The 14201-nt window shown below is 44.4% G+C and overlaps 1 protein-coding gene across 1 annotated transcript in view; it reads left to right on the forward strand.

The window, feature by feature from the left end:
* EVA1C (eva-1 homolog C) overlaps positions 1-14201 on the forward strand; it is a 41535-nt gene extending 27334 nt beyond the window's left edge. The window contains exons 5-8 of the mRNA XM_086631775.1: positions 7552-7695; positions 11774-11845; positions 12395-12484; positions 13813-14201. Of these exons, the coding sequence (XP_086487901.1) occupies positions 7552-7695; positions 11774-11845; positions 12395-12484; positions 13813-14201 (695 nt within the window). The remainder of the gene's footprint in view (positions 1-7551; positions 7696-11773; positions 11846-12394; positions 12485-13812) is intronic.

The following is a 14201-nucleotide window of genomic DNA, read 5'->3' on the forward strand; positions in this document are numbered from 1 at the left end:
ATGAAGGCATTTCTTTATAAATCCATCTTTGGTATTGGTGATATCTATGTGGCTTCAGAGCACTTGTAGGATCCTGAGCCTCAGCTCAACATTTAGCATGATTGCCTCCTGTTGGAACTAGTTTTCTGAGCCAGTTTAGTAAAGTAACTTAGGTGCCATTTTCAATACAGTGGAGGAAGAAGAGCAGTGGCATCATGGTGTCATCCCTGCTAGATAAAGCCTTTACAGTAGAGTTGTTCTCCGGGTTGGTTAAGTCTTGCTTAACACTACGCAGTGGAACAGCTTTAGCACAAGACAATGCCAACCAAATAGCCCACACAGAGTGGGATATAGGAGACATACATTCAAGTCCCTGTTTTGATTCAGATAAAGAGAAGATTTGAATTTGAGTAAAGGTTTGAATTACTGAGTACAAGAAACTCCTACCGTGTACCACAGTCAATAGGACAGCACCACTTCTGTTCCAAGACTGATACGTAATTGTATGTGTAACTTGCAGCCTTCATTTCCAAATGTCTCTTGCTTTAGTTAAAATGACTAGAAACAAAAAGCTGCACTTAGACCAACTCATCTTGTTCAGCGCAGTTTGGGGAGGGAAAGGATTTGTCAAAGAATGTGAATTTTCCATATAAGATCACTATAAAACATTTTTCCTGTTTTTTATCACTTTCACCATCAAACTGAAATATGGCATTTTTATATATCTCCGATCTTGCTTTCCAACTGGTCATCAGGGCCATTCATTCCAATGAGTGGTCACTGTTGCCCACTTTGAAGGACAGTGCATAAAATTTGTCTCCAGGCATTTTAGGATATTTTGCCTTTAGGAAAAGTTTATTCTGCAAAATAAGCTCCTACCGTAAGTAGCAGAGTTCATTGAAGCAGAGGGAATTATTTCCATTATAAGATCTCTGGATCTTTGCAGGAAAATAAACTACTGCAAACAACGTCCTGCTTCTGCAGCTGTTCAAATGACTGGCCCTGTTAAGACTGTACAGAATTTACAGAAAGTAACTTCTGTGTTTTACTAAGATTATCAAAGATAAACATCACAAGAAAACTAAAACTTTTTGGGTGAAGTTTTGTAGCAGATGGTTCTGCTTAGAGGAATCTATCACAATAGATAGCCCAGCACCAAAGCAGGAAACCATGTCGGTTTGTTCCTGTGTGAGTTGTTGCCTTTTCTGACATACTATCTCTTTTATATTTGTACTAACATGTACACAAGGGAAAAAAAAATGTATTGGCCAAAAGAAGTTAAAGAGTTGTGCCAGAACAGGTTACCATAGAGAGTACAAGGAAGACTCAGGTCAACAAACACTTCTCGAATCATAAATTAATCCTGTTAATACATGAAAGTACTTGAAAGGAGGCTTGGTAGTGGGTCGCCTCTAGCTGCAACTTGCAAGCGAGAACACTAAAATGTCCTTCCCAGAAGTTTCACCTGGATGTGTGTTGGCTGGTCACACGGGCACTTCCTCAAGCACTAGTGACCCGCAGAGCCCTGCATTGCATATCTGCACTGCTCGAAGGTAGGGTCCTTTCCAGCACAGCCCTCTCTTTTACCTATTCCCACTTTTGGGAGGTGGAGAATTCAAGCACTCTCATCATCACAGCTTGCACCTTGGCATGACATACACTAGGGCGGGGTTTTGTCCTAATCCCCTCTTCCCAGTGAAATGGCATTTAGCTGAGAAGTGTTGTTAGCAAGGCAAGGAAGAGACATTTCCAAAATCCTGTATGTTCCTTAAGGCGTCATGATTTTGTTATATAACAGTATTTTGAGATACTATGATTCTTCCCCCCCTGCCATGTCGGTATTGTGGACAATTCGAAGGTCTTATTATGAATCTCTTATTCACTAACAGTGGTTGAAAAGCTTTGGGTTTCTTTCTCTTACTAGGAGACATACACTCTTTCTAGTGTGAGCCACTCCCTTGTATATGTCTCTTGAGAGCAGATGTAAATGAAGTAAAGGTACAGACGGCTGTAGGCAGATTTGGAAATGCTTACACACTGAAGTTATTAGGTTCCATCTAGCTATAGACTTCTAGGTGCCATAAAACACAAACCATGTAAGTTGACCAAAATTTAGAAAACGTGGGATATTGAAGTACAAACACTTCAAGGAGCACTTAGTCAATTAATGGAAACACCGAGCCCAGTCCTTTGCTGCGGGAAGCAGCAAGAGCTTGTAGCTCAGAGCTGCTACAGAGAAGGTGACTAAGTCCTTTCTAGACTGCCAGTATCACTGGTTCAAGGCCTGCGTGTGGCCTTCCATTCCTGAGCGTCAACTGTGGGGCTGATTTCAAACACGAGCCCTGTGGGCAGTCATGCAAGTGGTAGGCTCCTGGAAGGAAGAAGCCTGAGGCTGCAGAGCAGTTATTTTAGTAACACAGCATAGGACCTCTTTCAAGGACACCATGAAAGAGCAAACGTGCTCCAGTTCTGAAAGCAGAAGGATGGTGTGAGTGGGGTAAATGCAGACGCACTGTTCTGTAGCAGGACCAGGGCTCAGGGACGTGGGGTAGGTTCACGTCTCCCTTTGCAGCTTCTGCTGCTAGTGCCTTGCCACTTTGGGTGCAGGGGACAGCAATCAAGTGAATATTAGAGGTGCAAAAGTAAGGATAAAATTGCTCTATTTTGCTTCCATCACAAAAATCCTTAAGTCATCTCTCTCTGTGCACAGACTAGAGATATGAAAAGTTTCTTGTCCGTGTCAGCCTGAGCAAGCTGGGAAGCTTAGTAGGTGTTCTGGGCCCAAAAAGGTGCGAGTAGGAGTCATTGCACCCCTTGGCTGCATCAAATCTTGTTAAGACAAAGCTCCCCAGGAAGAAAAGATGTACAAAGCAGTGGCAGGATGAGAAGCAATTGTTTGAAGGGAAGAAGAGAGCAGCCACCATTTTTAGAGTCCATTTAACTTTCTGCTGAGATGAACAGGAAAGGTCACGTTTTGCTGAGCAGCTGTTTGAAGTTGCTTGCAGCATGCTCAGATGCACATCGCATCATCCATTAATGTTTTCTTCATAGCAATTTCTGGATTTTCTTGGGTATAGTTTCTTCTAGCTTAGATTTTTGACCTGTTTGGAGAAGTACACTTTGCACTCAAGTCTAAAATAAGCTAAGGAACTCCTGCCTGTGTATGTGCAGACCAAAATGGCACAAAAACAAAGCAACAAGGTTTTGAGCAGAGGGAGTCTGGTTCCCGCTGCCACCAGCGAGTGTGGAGCTCCCCTTGTCTCTCGCCTTCGATGTTTGTGCTGGCAGATGGATCCCCCAGTCTGTGCATATGCACGTGCAAGAAGGAGAGAAAGATCAAGGGTTTTTTTTTGTGTAAAGCAACAGGCTGAATTCTGAACTCAGAGCTGCTTGTACATAAAACCAAGCAATGGGCTAATCTCATGCCGGCTACAAGGGCTTCACAACGGGCACTGCGGTGAGGGGAACAGAGAGGGTGCAGCGTTTCGGAAAGCCTTGGTGCTGTATTCACTTCTAAGGAATGGCCTGTGCTGGCAGTAGGTAGTATTTTTAGCGTATCATACTGCCTAGATTACTGACAATACTTGGACCTGGAATATAAAAGTATCCACAACACTTTTCGTTAAGTGCTGCTGCTGATATTGTGTGGTTTTGCTAGAATCAGCAGTTCAGATGGCCCTTTTCTGATGCATAGGCAGGACCCTGTGTGCCATGCTCTTGCATAAATTACCATATTATTATGGTAACTTTCTTTAGGAGTCTGCAGCCTCAGCTCGCTCTGAACTCCATAGTTTTCCCTTGTCAATTCTTATCCCCAGAGCTGATATTTGGGCTCCACAAAGCACAAGCCATCCCAATTTGGTAGTGTGAAATCTTTGCTTTCAGTTGAGTTTAAAAGCAAGCTCCTTATTCTTCTACGGGTAGGCACAGCCCAGAAAGCATAAAGCACCGTAAACCAGCAGTTTGGGATGAAAGCAAGAAGCAGCTGGGCTGCTTTTTTGGGTGCCTTGGTCCTTCACCATCGTGTTATTTTTTATGCCGTATAGATCTCCATTTGAGATGCTTCCCCTACCCACCATGTCTTGAAGCTTGCCCTGTGCATAATGATGTGGGAGAAGATGGGAATTTGTAACGTTTGGAGAGGGTGGGACAGGATGCTGTTGCCAGAGCTTGGCACAAGACGCTCAGGCCAGCTCTGGCTGCTCCATCACCTGCAGGTCTTGTGTGGCAGGGTGGAAAGAAAGGGAGGGAAAGCTCCTACTGTCTGCATTCAGAGAAGCTTTAAGAAACCAGAAGACAAATTGCTTCTCATTAAAGCTTTCATGATTTATGGCATGTCATTTGCATGCCAAAACTTTCCTAAACAAAGCTAATTAGGGAGCTGAAAGAGCCTTTCCTCCAGAAACAAGGCTTTGTACTCGAACTGTTAAATAGCTGCAGTCAGATTTGATAGTTTATTGCTGCGTTGAGAACCTCTTCTTGACACCCGTATCTTCATGCCATCCATATAAGTGTCAGTTTCAAAAGATCCACCAACAGTCTTGGTGTGTAGCAGGCAACTTTGGGAGAAAGGCGTGAAGAATGGAGTGTTTTCCCAGCCACACATCGTTCCCTTTTCTGCCACTGCCGGTGGATGCCACCAGCCTTCTAGCATGCTGGGAAAGTGCCTTTCAAGAGGCAGTTTATTTTAAACATATGGTACCAATTTAGCAAGCCCCATAGATGTATGTGTAACTCAATAGACAATATGTGTAGATACTCCACAAGAAGGCTCATTGTGTATTTATTTTGATTTCCTGATTTGTGTTTTCTTTGGGACCATTCACACATTTACTGAAAATGCAGCACAAACTAAATCCTCTCCTCATTCAGGCACTGCAGTAAGGTGCTTGACCATAGGGAGGATAAGTTATTCCTACTGCAAGCTCTGCGTTGATGCAGCTGGATTGCTATTAGACGTCAAGACAGTTTGTTTGAAACTAGCTTGAATGTCTCTTTGGCACACACTGATTCCTCTGACTTCAGTGTAGGTGCACTTCTGCAGCGTCTGCTTGTGGGAGATTGTACAGACGGAGATGCAGACGTTGAAAAAGTGGCCTTTGGTACCGAGTACACAGAATTCCTCCAAGCTGAAATCATTGCTCAGCTGGCATCGTAGCTGCCGGGAGGGCTAGTGAGGACATAGCAAGGACGCATATAAACCAGAGAGAAAAAATTTGAACAATTTTTGACTGAATCGCTAAAGGCCAAAATCTTGTTAGCTGTTAAAGAGGATTTTTTTTGTTAATAGGTCTTTCCAGTTAACATCTGTGCTGTCCTGCAAAAGCAAGCCAGCCTTGGTTTACATTTACTCACCTGTGACACCAGGCAAGCCTTGGGAAGTTCTCCAGAAACTGGCCTGCCAAGAACCCAGAGGCATATGACGACTGGCTCCTCAGGTAGAGGAGCCAAATCCAACATGAATATAGATGATAAGGAGCTATTAACTCCTACAGAAACATGAGCAAACATCCACCAAAGGCAAACTGAAACATGTATTCACTGTACCACCAGATTTGTAGAAAACCATCAGCACAACAGCCTCCTGTTTCTTAAGACACTATGAGTAGCTCGAAGGGCAGGAAATTTTGTAGAAAACATAATTGAGTTGGCCAGATTGCTGTTGTGCTCCCAATCCATTCATTTATGAGTCATCTGATAATTCCTCCTGATATTCTTAAGTTGTTCTCGTACTTGGTAAAATAAGCCACTTGGCTGCCTAAAATGTTCGTCCAAGTATATCCTTGCTCTTCTAAAATCGCCAGTGTGGGAGACTAAAACAGCTGAGTTACTTAATCAGAACTACCCAACAGTTTAAGTCAGCCTTCCCTGCCTGCCCAGCTCCCAGGAGACACTGGCACTAGGATTTTAGGTCCCTGAAAAGACAAACGAAGAGTCGCGCTCTATCCATGTCCAGAGATAACCTGTGAGCCCTTCGCCAAACAAACAAATCAGTTCAGTATCTCCTGATGGCTGCACTCATGTATATGACTTATGGATTAACTCTGAAAATCACAAATCTGCCCTGTTTTCACATATTAAGGGTGAATCTTCTTTGTCAAGATCTCCAGTCCCAAATCTCCCCTTTCTTTCCAGACCAGACTGATTGGGGAAGCCCTTGGAGTGTCTTTGCAAGCACTGTTTCTCCTTCCTCTAAAGAGGCTCAAATGAGCTTCAGCAGTTGGCAGGTGACAAGATGTCGTCCTTGTCTTGAGTTTTATTATAGAAAGAAGGACTGGTTTAATGCCCAGAGAAATACATTTATCAGACCTCTAGAATGTCTCTACCTCAGAAGTAGAATGAGAAATAACCTGTCATCCACAGAAAGTCACAAAATGTGTGAGGTAACGCTGACTGGAAGCAGGCAGCTTCAGAAAAGTATTACTTACTCCAGACTTGTCATTTCTGCACACTTTCTGTTTAGGAACCAAAACTAAGGAGTGTTTTTGCTTTGTGGCTTGGAGTTTAGCACATGTAGATACCAGGAATTTAATCACATCTAGAGACATTCTTTTTTTAAAGCAGATTTTTAAAACTTTGTCTGACACACACTCTTTCCCACTCGAATAATTTTGAGGTTCAGTGCAAAATGCTGAGAATCAAGTTCTATTCTTTGACAACTTGTGGAAGAAGGCATAAGTCTCGAATAAAGAAAACCAAACTCCAAGTGTAGATGTTAGTGAGGCAGGTTTTCACGCGCAGCACATGCTTCGTGCTCAGTTCACAGGGAGAGGCTCAGCCATTGGACTCCCTTCATCTGCACAAAGTCAGGCTTTGAAAACGATGTGGGTTACCTCACGTAATTAGGGCATGAAGGCAGCGCAGTGTAGATGCCGTTGAGGTTGCTTTAGGCATGCAGACTTGGCTTGTGGTGGCAGCCTTACTAGAACAGCCTGGAATTTGGTATGGGAGGAAAAAGCCAAATGTTTCCCTGGTTAAATATTGAGCCTATTTTTGACCTCTTCGCCACGGCAGAATGGCTCCTGCCAGCAACAGGCATAATAAATGAAAAGCTACCTTTACTACACCAAACTTCACTGTAGCCCTAGCTGTTGTGACACACAAAAAGAGATCTCATCTGACTTGAAGTGCAGTTAAGCATCCAGTCAAATCATCTCGATAACCCAGGGAGAGAGACTTGCAAACGGCATTGCATCTCCCTTTATTTGCACACTCATGTTGAGATGGAATAGATGGAGAGCTATTTGGATGTGCTTATTTTTTCCAAGTCATCATGAAGGGAACAGAGATGATACATACTGGGCACCTTGTTTGGAGGTTGGCGTGAATCTTACTGCAACCAGAGCACACGCCTGGAAGTCGGCATGAGGTGGTTGGCTTGCTGCAAGTTCACATTTTCATTGCACAATGACTTCCTTCCATTGACAAATCCTAATACTAATTCTGACATGCTGCTTAGGCAAACATATGCCCAAAGTCAATAGCAGATTTGTATCTCTAGTTGTGCATGTAGCAGCTATTATTTCTGATAACACCAGTGTTGTGTATTTATTGTATGTATTTTTCTTTCAGACTGTTTATCTTACACGGCCCTAGAAGTTTTATCGAAAAGGTGTTACGGGAAACAGAGATGCAAAATTATTGTCACTAGCCGGGAGTTTGGAAGTCCATGCCTACCTGGAGTGACAAAATACCTTAACGTCAGCTATGCATGTGGTAAGAGCAAATGCATCATCATTTTAAAGCCCTCATTCTGATGTAGAGCAAAACAATGCCAAGTGGTGCACACATCTGGAGAGACACACGCACGCACAGAGGCTTCCTAAATCTCCCCTTTATTTTAACATAGGAAGTTTGTGACATAGCCTTACAAGAATACCCAAAATATGTGAACAATCCCATGGACAGAGCTGCACCTAGTGTAAACTCAGGCATTAAGTTGTTTTTTTTTTTTCATCTAAAAATGCAATTGACAATAATATTGAAAGTATGTGTTTTAATATTTTGAGAAATACTATCAAAATGAGAGTCTGTTCTACAGAATTCACCTGCAACAGAGCTAGGAAAAATAGCCTGGCGTTGCCTGCCACTGATGCAGGTAAAGCAGTTCAGCATAATTGAAGCACTGTGTACAAGCCCAGTCCTGAAATCTGATTCACATGAGCACACCTACAGCCTTCAGCCTTGCAGAGAGATTTCCTTTCTCATGGGCAAAGTCTCACTAAAAGTAAAGGTTTGAGGTTATACATCCCTTGCAGGTCTGAAGTCTGCTTCAGCTCATTCCTCAGACAAGAGGAAACAGTTTTCCATATTCTTTACCATAGGTAAATATATTTACATCAGGGGAAAGCAAAATTCCCTTCAATTTTTTTTCTCGAAAGCAAAGGTCATGGGACAGCAATGTATAATATCGAAACAGGTGAGAGAAAAGTGGTTGCAGAACTTCAACATAATGCCTTATTTTGGTGTTGCACATTTTTAGGAATGGCAGCGCATTTCTTTAGCCTCAAAGAGATTTCCTCAGCCTCTGCTTTCTGCTGCTGGCTAGACGTGGGGTGGAAGCGTGAGCATCACAGTGGTTGTCTCTCGCACGCCTCTGCTTCAACCAGAGGATGCGTAAAAGCTTTTTCACCAAGTTACCGCACCGCTTACTGTGCACCGCTTGGAAAGCTGCCAGCCCTGCTCTTCTCTGGCTCTTCCTGGTCTGTAGGGAGTCACGGCAGTAAAACTCCATGGGGACATTTCATAGAGTCCTTTTTGCTGCATCCCTAGCGAGTAGTGGTCAAAGGGTAGAGGTTATCTGAGACGTGCTTTTGGGAGCAGCAGTGTAGGATTGATTACCAGATCACGGTGTACCTGGAGATCAGAGGAAAATGATCCCTGACTGCTTCCTTGCTGGCATGAGAGATTTTCAGTCTCCCCGTGAGTTAGTTGTCAGGTGAGAGGCATTGCAGTAATAAATCCTTATATTGTTGAAGAGTGCTGGAGATCTGCCTTTGCACTAATAAGTTATATTATTGTGCAGTTGCCTTCATGCTGTAGTTACTTTATGAATGAGTTAATGGAACTCTCTTTAATTAGAGTAAGGATAATTATAACAGATTATTCTTTCTTGCACATCTGTGTACTAGAAAACCAGTGTATGTTTGTTTGCAGTGAGGTTATGTGTTCTGTTATTGAGTGAAGTGGTTTTGCAAAAACACGTGGGTAATAAATAGTGTTCTTGTGTGTTGCTGGCACATTTTGAAGACTTTTTCTTCTGCCAAATCCTACTGAGCTGTGCGATCTGAAGCATTAGCCAATGATTTGCAGGTCTAATTATTTTACAGATCATCTAGTGAACATGGGAAGAGTTTGGACATATTCCAGAATGACATTTTACATTCTTTTCCCCTCTCTAGAAGATCCCTGCTAACCTGATGCTTCCTAAGCTAAGGTAAATAGGCCTCCCCCTGAAGTGACAGGAGCACAACAGAGGAGACCACGTTCTTGCAGCACTGTGCCTCACTTGAAAGTATTTTTGTCATGGTCAGGAATGTGAAAAAAAACATACTCCCCACCTCAGTCATAAGCAACCGTTCAGGGCTGGTGTGTCTGGCTGAATTTTTGTTTTTGCAGTTAATTCCTGCTAGTAAAAACTTAGCAGGAGCCAGGAGGTGCTGGTTGCTCACAGTCTCAGTGCCCCTGATGACTTGCTTAGCATCATCTCCTGTCTGCAGGGGGTGACATCTCCTGGCTCTTGCTGAGGCTGGACTTCAGGAGCCTCTCTTAGGAAATACTGCTCCTGATGCCCTGCGTTGTATCTGCGCTCCCTGGATGCCATTCAAAATCTGTCTGTGGGCTGCCTTTGGCAGCTTGCGGTAGGTGACTGACTCCAATCCTACTTGAGAAAGTAGTGCTGGCACAAGTTGTAGTATAGATGTGAATATCTTGATAAAAATTCCTTGTGCCAGTACCAGTTATTGTGTTCAGCAACCTGATGCAGCCTATGCTGGTTAAAGTCTTCATGTCTGAAAGGAAGCCATAACGAAAACTAACAATGCAAGCAGTCCAGAGCTTTTTTTGTCCATGCAATTTTGAATTAAGCATTCCCTTACACCAGATGTTTGAGTGACCTATTCAATAGCCGTTCAAACCTGATGGGAAGACATGGGGAAAGGGTTCAGTCCTGTAGCAGGCAAAGCCCTGAGAAGTTCCCCCTAGGAAGGGAGCAGGAGGAACATCAGCACAAGTGAAGGAGACCTGGCCTGGGCACTAGGCCATGCAGCAGGAGCTACAGGTCACACAAAGGCACTGGTTATGGTGCTTTCTCCCAGAATGTTGTTCTTAACACGTGTGCATTGTTCATAACGGCCAGGCCTGCATTGTCAGAGTGCAGTCTTAAAACAAACCAACCTACTCGCTGTCTGCCTTATGCACTGACAAAAACTCTCTGCCGCTGGAAAACAGTTCAGAATTACGATGAGGTACAAGCCAAAATAGAAATGAGCTCATTCTCCCCTATCTCTCTTGGCCTTCTATTGCAAACAGGAGCTAAAAGTCCCAAAAAAATTCCTTCATCAGGAAAGGAAACAGCAATGACTTTGAGCCCACACACAAAGAACAGTTCTGCTCAGAAAGAAATGCTATTTTTAGTTGTTTTCAAACGAAAACTATGCTAAGCCCCAAACCTCAGTCTCCTCTGTTTCGTTTCACTTTCCTTAACACTATTTACTGGCAAATGTTTCTATGTGGGATAGAGGTGAGCTTCATACCTGAAATTTCTTCCTTTTTTTTTTCCCTTCACATCAGTCTGAAAATCAATCAATCTGCCCTCGCACAGCACAGGGAACAGGTGCCAAGATCTGGGTATCTGAAGGGCCCATTCATCTGACACAGAATATGTGAACTCTCGATGTCTGCATGATGCACCTGCTTTTAGCTCTTTCAGTTACTCTAAGAAGAGTGTGAAAACTTACCCAGGGAAAAAAATAATGAAATAAGAAGGATGCAGCCCAGACCCAGAATGTCTCTTCCTATCCTGAGCACCTTCCTTGTCAGCAACCATTTGTCTCAGAGGTTTTGCAGAGGATGTCACACAAGACTAAACATTTCTCTGAGAATTACAGTGAATTATCCTCATCGAAAAACAGTATCTAGATGCAGTTTAGCATCTGACTGTAGCCCAGCCCTGAATTCGTAGGGCAATTTTGTCTCCTATCCACTGGTTGGCACAGCCCTTGTGGGGTGGGAAACAAGGGGATAGAAAACAAGGGGGCAGGTCCCCATGCTGTGTACAGCTGCATTGACATTCCTGGAGCTCCATGTGGGCTGGTGTGTGAATCCAGTCACAGGTCCAGAGCTGCCATTACTGGTCTCTAGTAAGAAATCACAGCATTATCTGTCCCCTTTGGAGTTTCACTGGGTTTTAGGTGAAAATTATTGGCTCTCTACCTGGGGCTGGTACGGTGGGGATAAGCAGCACAGCTCTGCTTGGGGCTGCTCCACACACCACCTCTGCAAACCCTCCTGTCCTCTAGGTGTGAGGGAGCATCTTTGGGCCACCAAGGAAGCTCGGGCTGGCTGCAGCACCAGGGCCAGGCGTGCCCGCTGGCAGGGCTGGCACTTGCCTGCACTGGCTCCAGACACAGCCACCCACTCCAGTCTCTGAGCGGTGAAGCCGCCTGCTCCAGTCCCTTCAGTACCACCATCGAAAACCCGATTCATAAACCCGAGGTTAGCAGTAGGATTGGTAGTTAACTGGGGATCTGGTTCCTAAAACTAATAGTACACAATTTGTCTTTTGTCTTTTCAGTTCCTAAATTCATCCTCACAGCTGTCAACCCCCCGGTCACCGATAGCAAGTCTTCCGTCAAACAGAACGATGGTACGTACCATCAAAAAAACCCAAACCATTTTGCTGCACTCCTTTGTCTTTGATTGAAATAGGATGTTTTCCCACTGTAGAGCTTGGTCTGAGGGAGGTGGACTGAGCTAACGGAAACTCTGCTGAAATAGCTGCTCTTCCCCTTGGATGGCAGCGTGAGAGGCCGGGAGCAGGATGGGACCCACACGAGCACAGTCCTGCTGTCACAGCACCGCTGTGAAACACGTGACCCCTCCAGACTTACCCGTACCCAGCGTGCTGTCTTCTAACTTTGGTTGAACCCTGGGAAGAGTAAAAGTGAAACTACCGTTGTTTCGGGGTGAAGAGTCTTTCAATTATGCCAATACCTGCTCTTCTTAAAGACAAATTAATTATTTTTTTTAATTTATCAATCAATGTTTGGGCTAATGTTCTGCAAGTTTGCCATGGCTCCGCACTGGCCTGCCTGTGTCTTAGACAGCCTCGTTAGTTCAAAAGTTACTGAGTATCAGCTTAGCAGCTTCATCATCTGTGATATGACTGAATGTGCTTTCCCTCCTCGTGTCACAGGTGTCGACCTTGATCCAAAGGAATCAAGACTTCCAAAGAAAGATGGAATTATTGTTAGCAGTTCCTTGGCTGCGTTTGCATACATTAGAGGTAGGAAAATGAGGCTGAGATTGTTTGGTTCATTAGATTGTGGCATTTCGGGAAAAGAGAGGATCACCTCAAGGTCACAACTGGTAATCCCATGTTTATAGTAACGGTATTATTACAATACAGTCACAGTCTTGTGCATGGGACCATCGCAGCATAATTGATATTTATAGAATATTTTCCATCGTGAAGGTTCCAAACTCTTTCAGAGACTGCAGCCAAGATTTTTTTTAATGAATATTTTCAATGGGGACTGTCAGTTGTTCAGTATTTTTGAAAACCTGGTCCTGATCTGGGAGCAGCGCTGGAGACATCCATTTTTGGAAATGTTGGTTTGCATACATCTAAGGATCATCGAGGAGCATTTAAAAAAAAAAAACAAACACCAAACCCAGCCATCTGTGGTATGGGGCATGGCAGGTTTTGTGACTTAGCAACACTAAGGCAAGTTCTGCTCAGGCAAATTTGCGATCACCAGATCTCTAACACCTCAGGAGAAGTCAAGAATTTTGGAAGTGAGCAAAGGCTGATGTCGAGAAGCAATTCTGGATCTGGGATTGCTGCTCTTGTAGAAGATGACAAGAACCACGCAGCTGTTGAGCATCATCCCACAGCCTTCGCAAGGGCTTCCCCCACTTGCACGAAGGGCAGCCACAGCCTGCCAGCACGACGGGACACACTGTCCCTGCCACAGCACCCGGCTGCCCCCAGCAGCTCTCCCCAAACCCCGAGACCCCACCACCCTTAAGACCTCCCAGCAACGCCCCAAGCAGCCAGGGCTGGATTTTATAACCCATCGAGAAAGGCCATTTCTACATGTCTCTCACTTGTTGCTATACTGAGAAGTGATCTCAGACTATGTCAATGAAGAAAAACGCTCCCTACCCAGCCTGGCCTGGAGATGCTGCCATGGCTCCGCGGAGCCCAGAAATACTCTTCCCATGCTTTTTCTTCATGAGGGTAAGGCCCATTTTGGCAGGATGGCTGGGAAAAAAAAAAAAAGAAGTTCTACTTCTGGTAGCTGGTAGAGAATGCTCCTAAGATGCTAATAAAAAGGTGGGATAATGTTGTTATTTTATCATGTTACAGAGAGGCTGAGATTTTTGCACAGTAATTTGAAGAGGTGGAGATGGCAGCGTTCAGACTGCAAGTTCAGGGTGGTTTCGGTGCATGGCAGAAAAAGCCTCCCCCCACCCCCTGTTCCCCCCAAGTCTCCCCCACCGTTATGGCTACGTAATGCAGGGCGCTTCGGAAATGGCAGTTGACTTTTTTTGTAGCTGGGCTTTGGCAGAGTTTGTAAAGTGTTTTAAGCGCTGGCTTTCTGCTTTCAGATCACCCTGAAAGAGCTGCTCTCCTGTTTGTGTCCAGTGTTTGTGTGGGATTAATCTTCACGCTGTGTGCTTTGGTGATCCGCGGGTCATGCTCGAAGGACTTCCAGAAATTGCACAGAAAGAAGGATCGCTTAGTGCCAGAAAGTGATGGAGTGAACGAGAACAGTGAAAATGAGGAGGAGGAGGAAGATTCTTCCGATTCGGACGTCCAGGATGAGGTAGCAGGACTTTACAGACCTTCTTACTCAGGTTATAATTCAACAGAGGCGGCGGAACTGGCCGAAAGGATAGAGCGCAGGGAGCAGATCATACAAGAAATTTGGATGAGCAGTGGTTTGGATATGACACCTCCTAGAAATATGAATACGTTTTATATTAATGAACAATAA

The sequence above is a fragment of the Tauraco erythrolophus genome, chromosome 1, assembly GCF_009769465.1.
Source record: "Tauraco erythrolophus isolate bTauEry1 chromosome 1, bTauEry1.pri, whole genome shotgun sequence".
In the NCBI taxonomy this organism is placed as follows: domain Eukaryota; kingdom Metazoa; phylum Chordata; class Aves; order Musophagiformes; family Musophagidae; genus Tauraco; species Tauraco erythrolophus.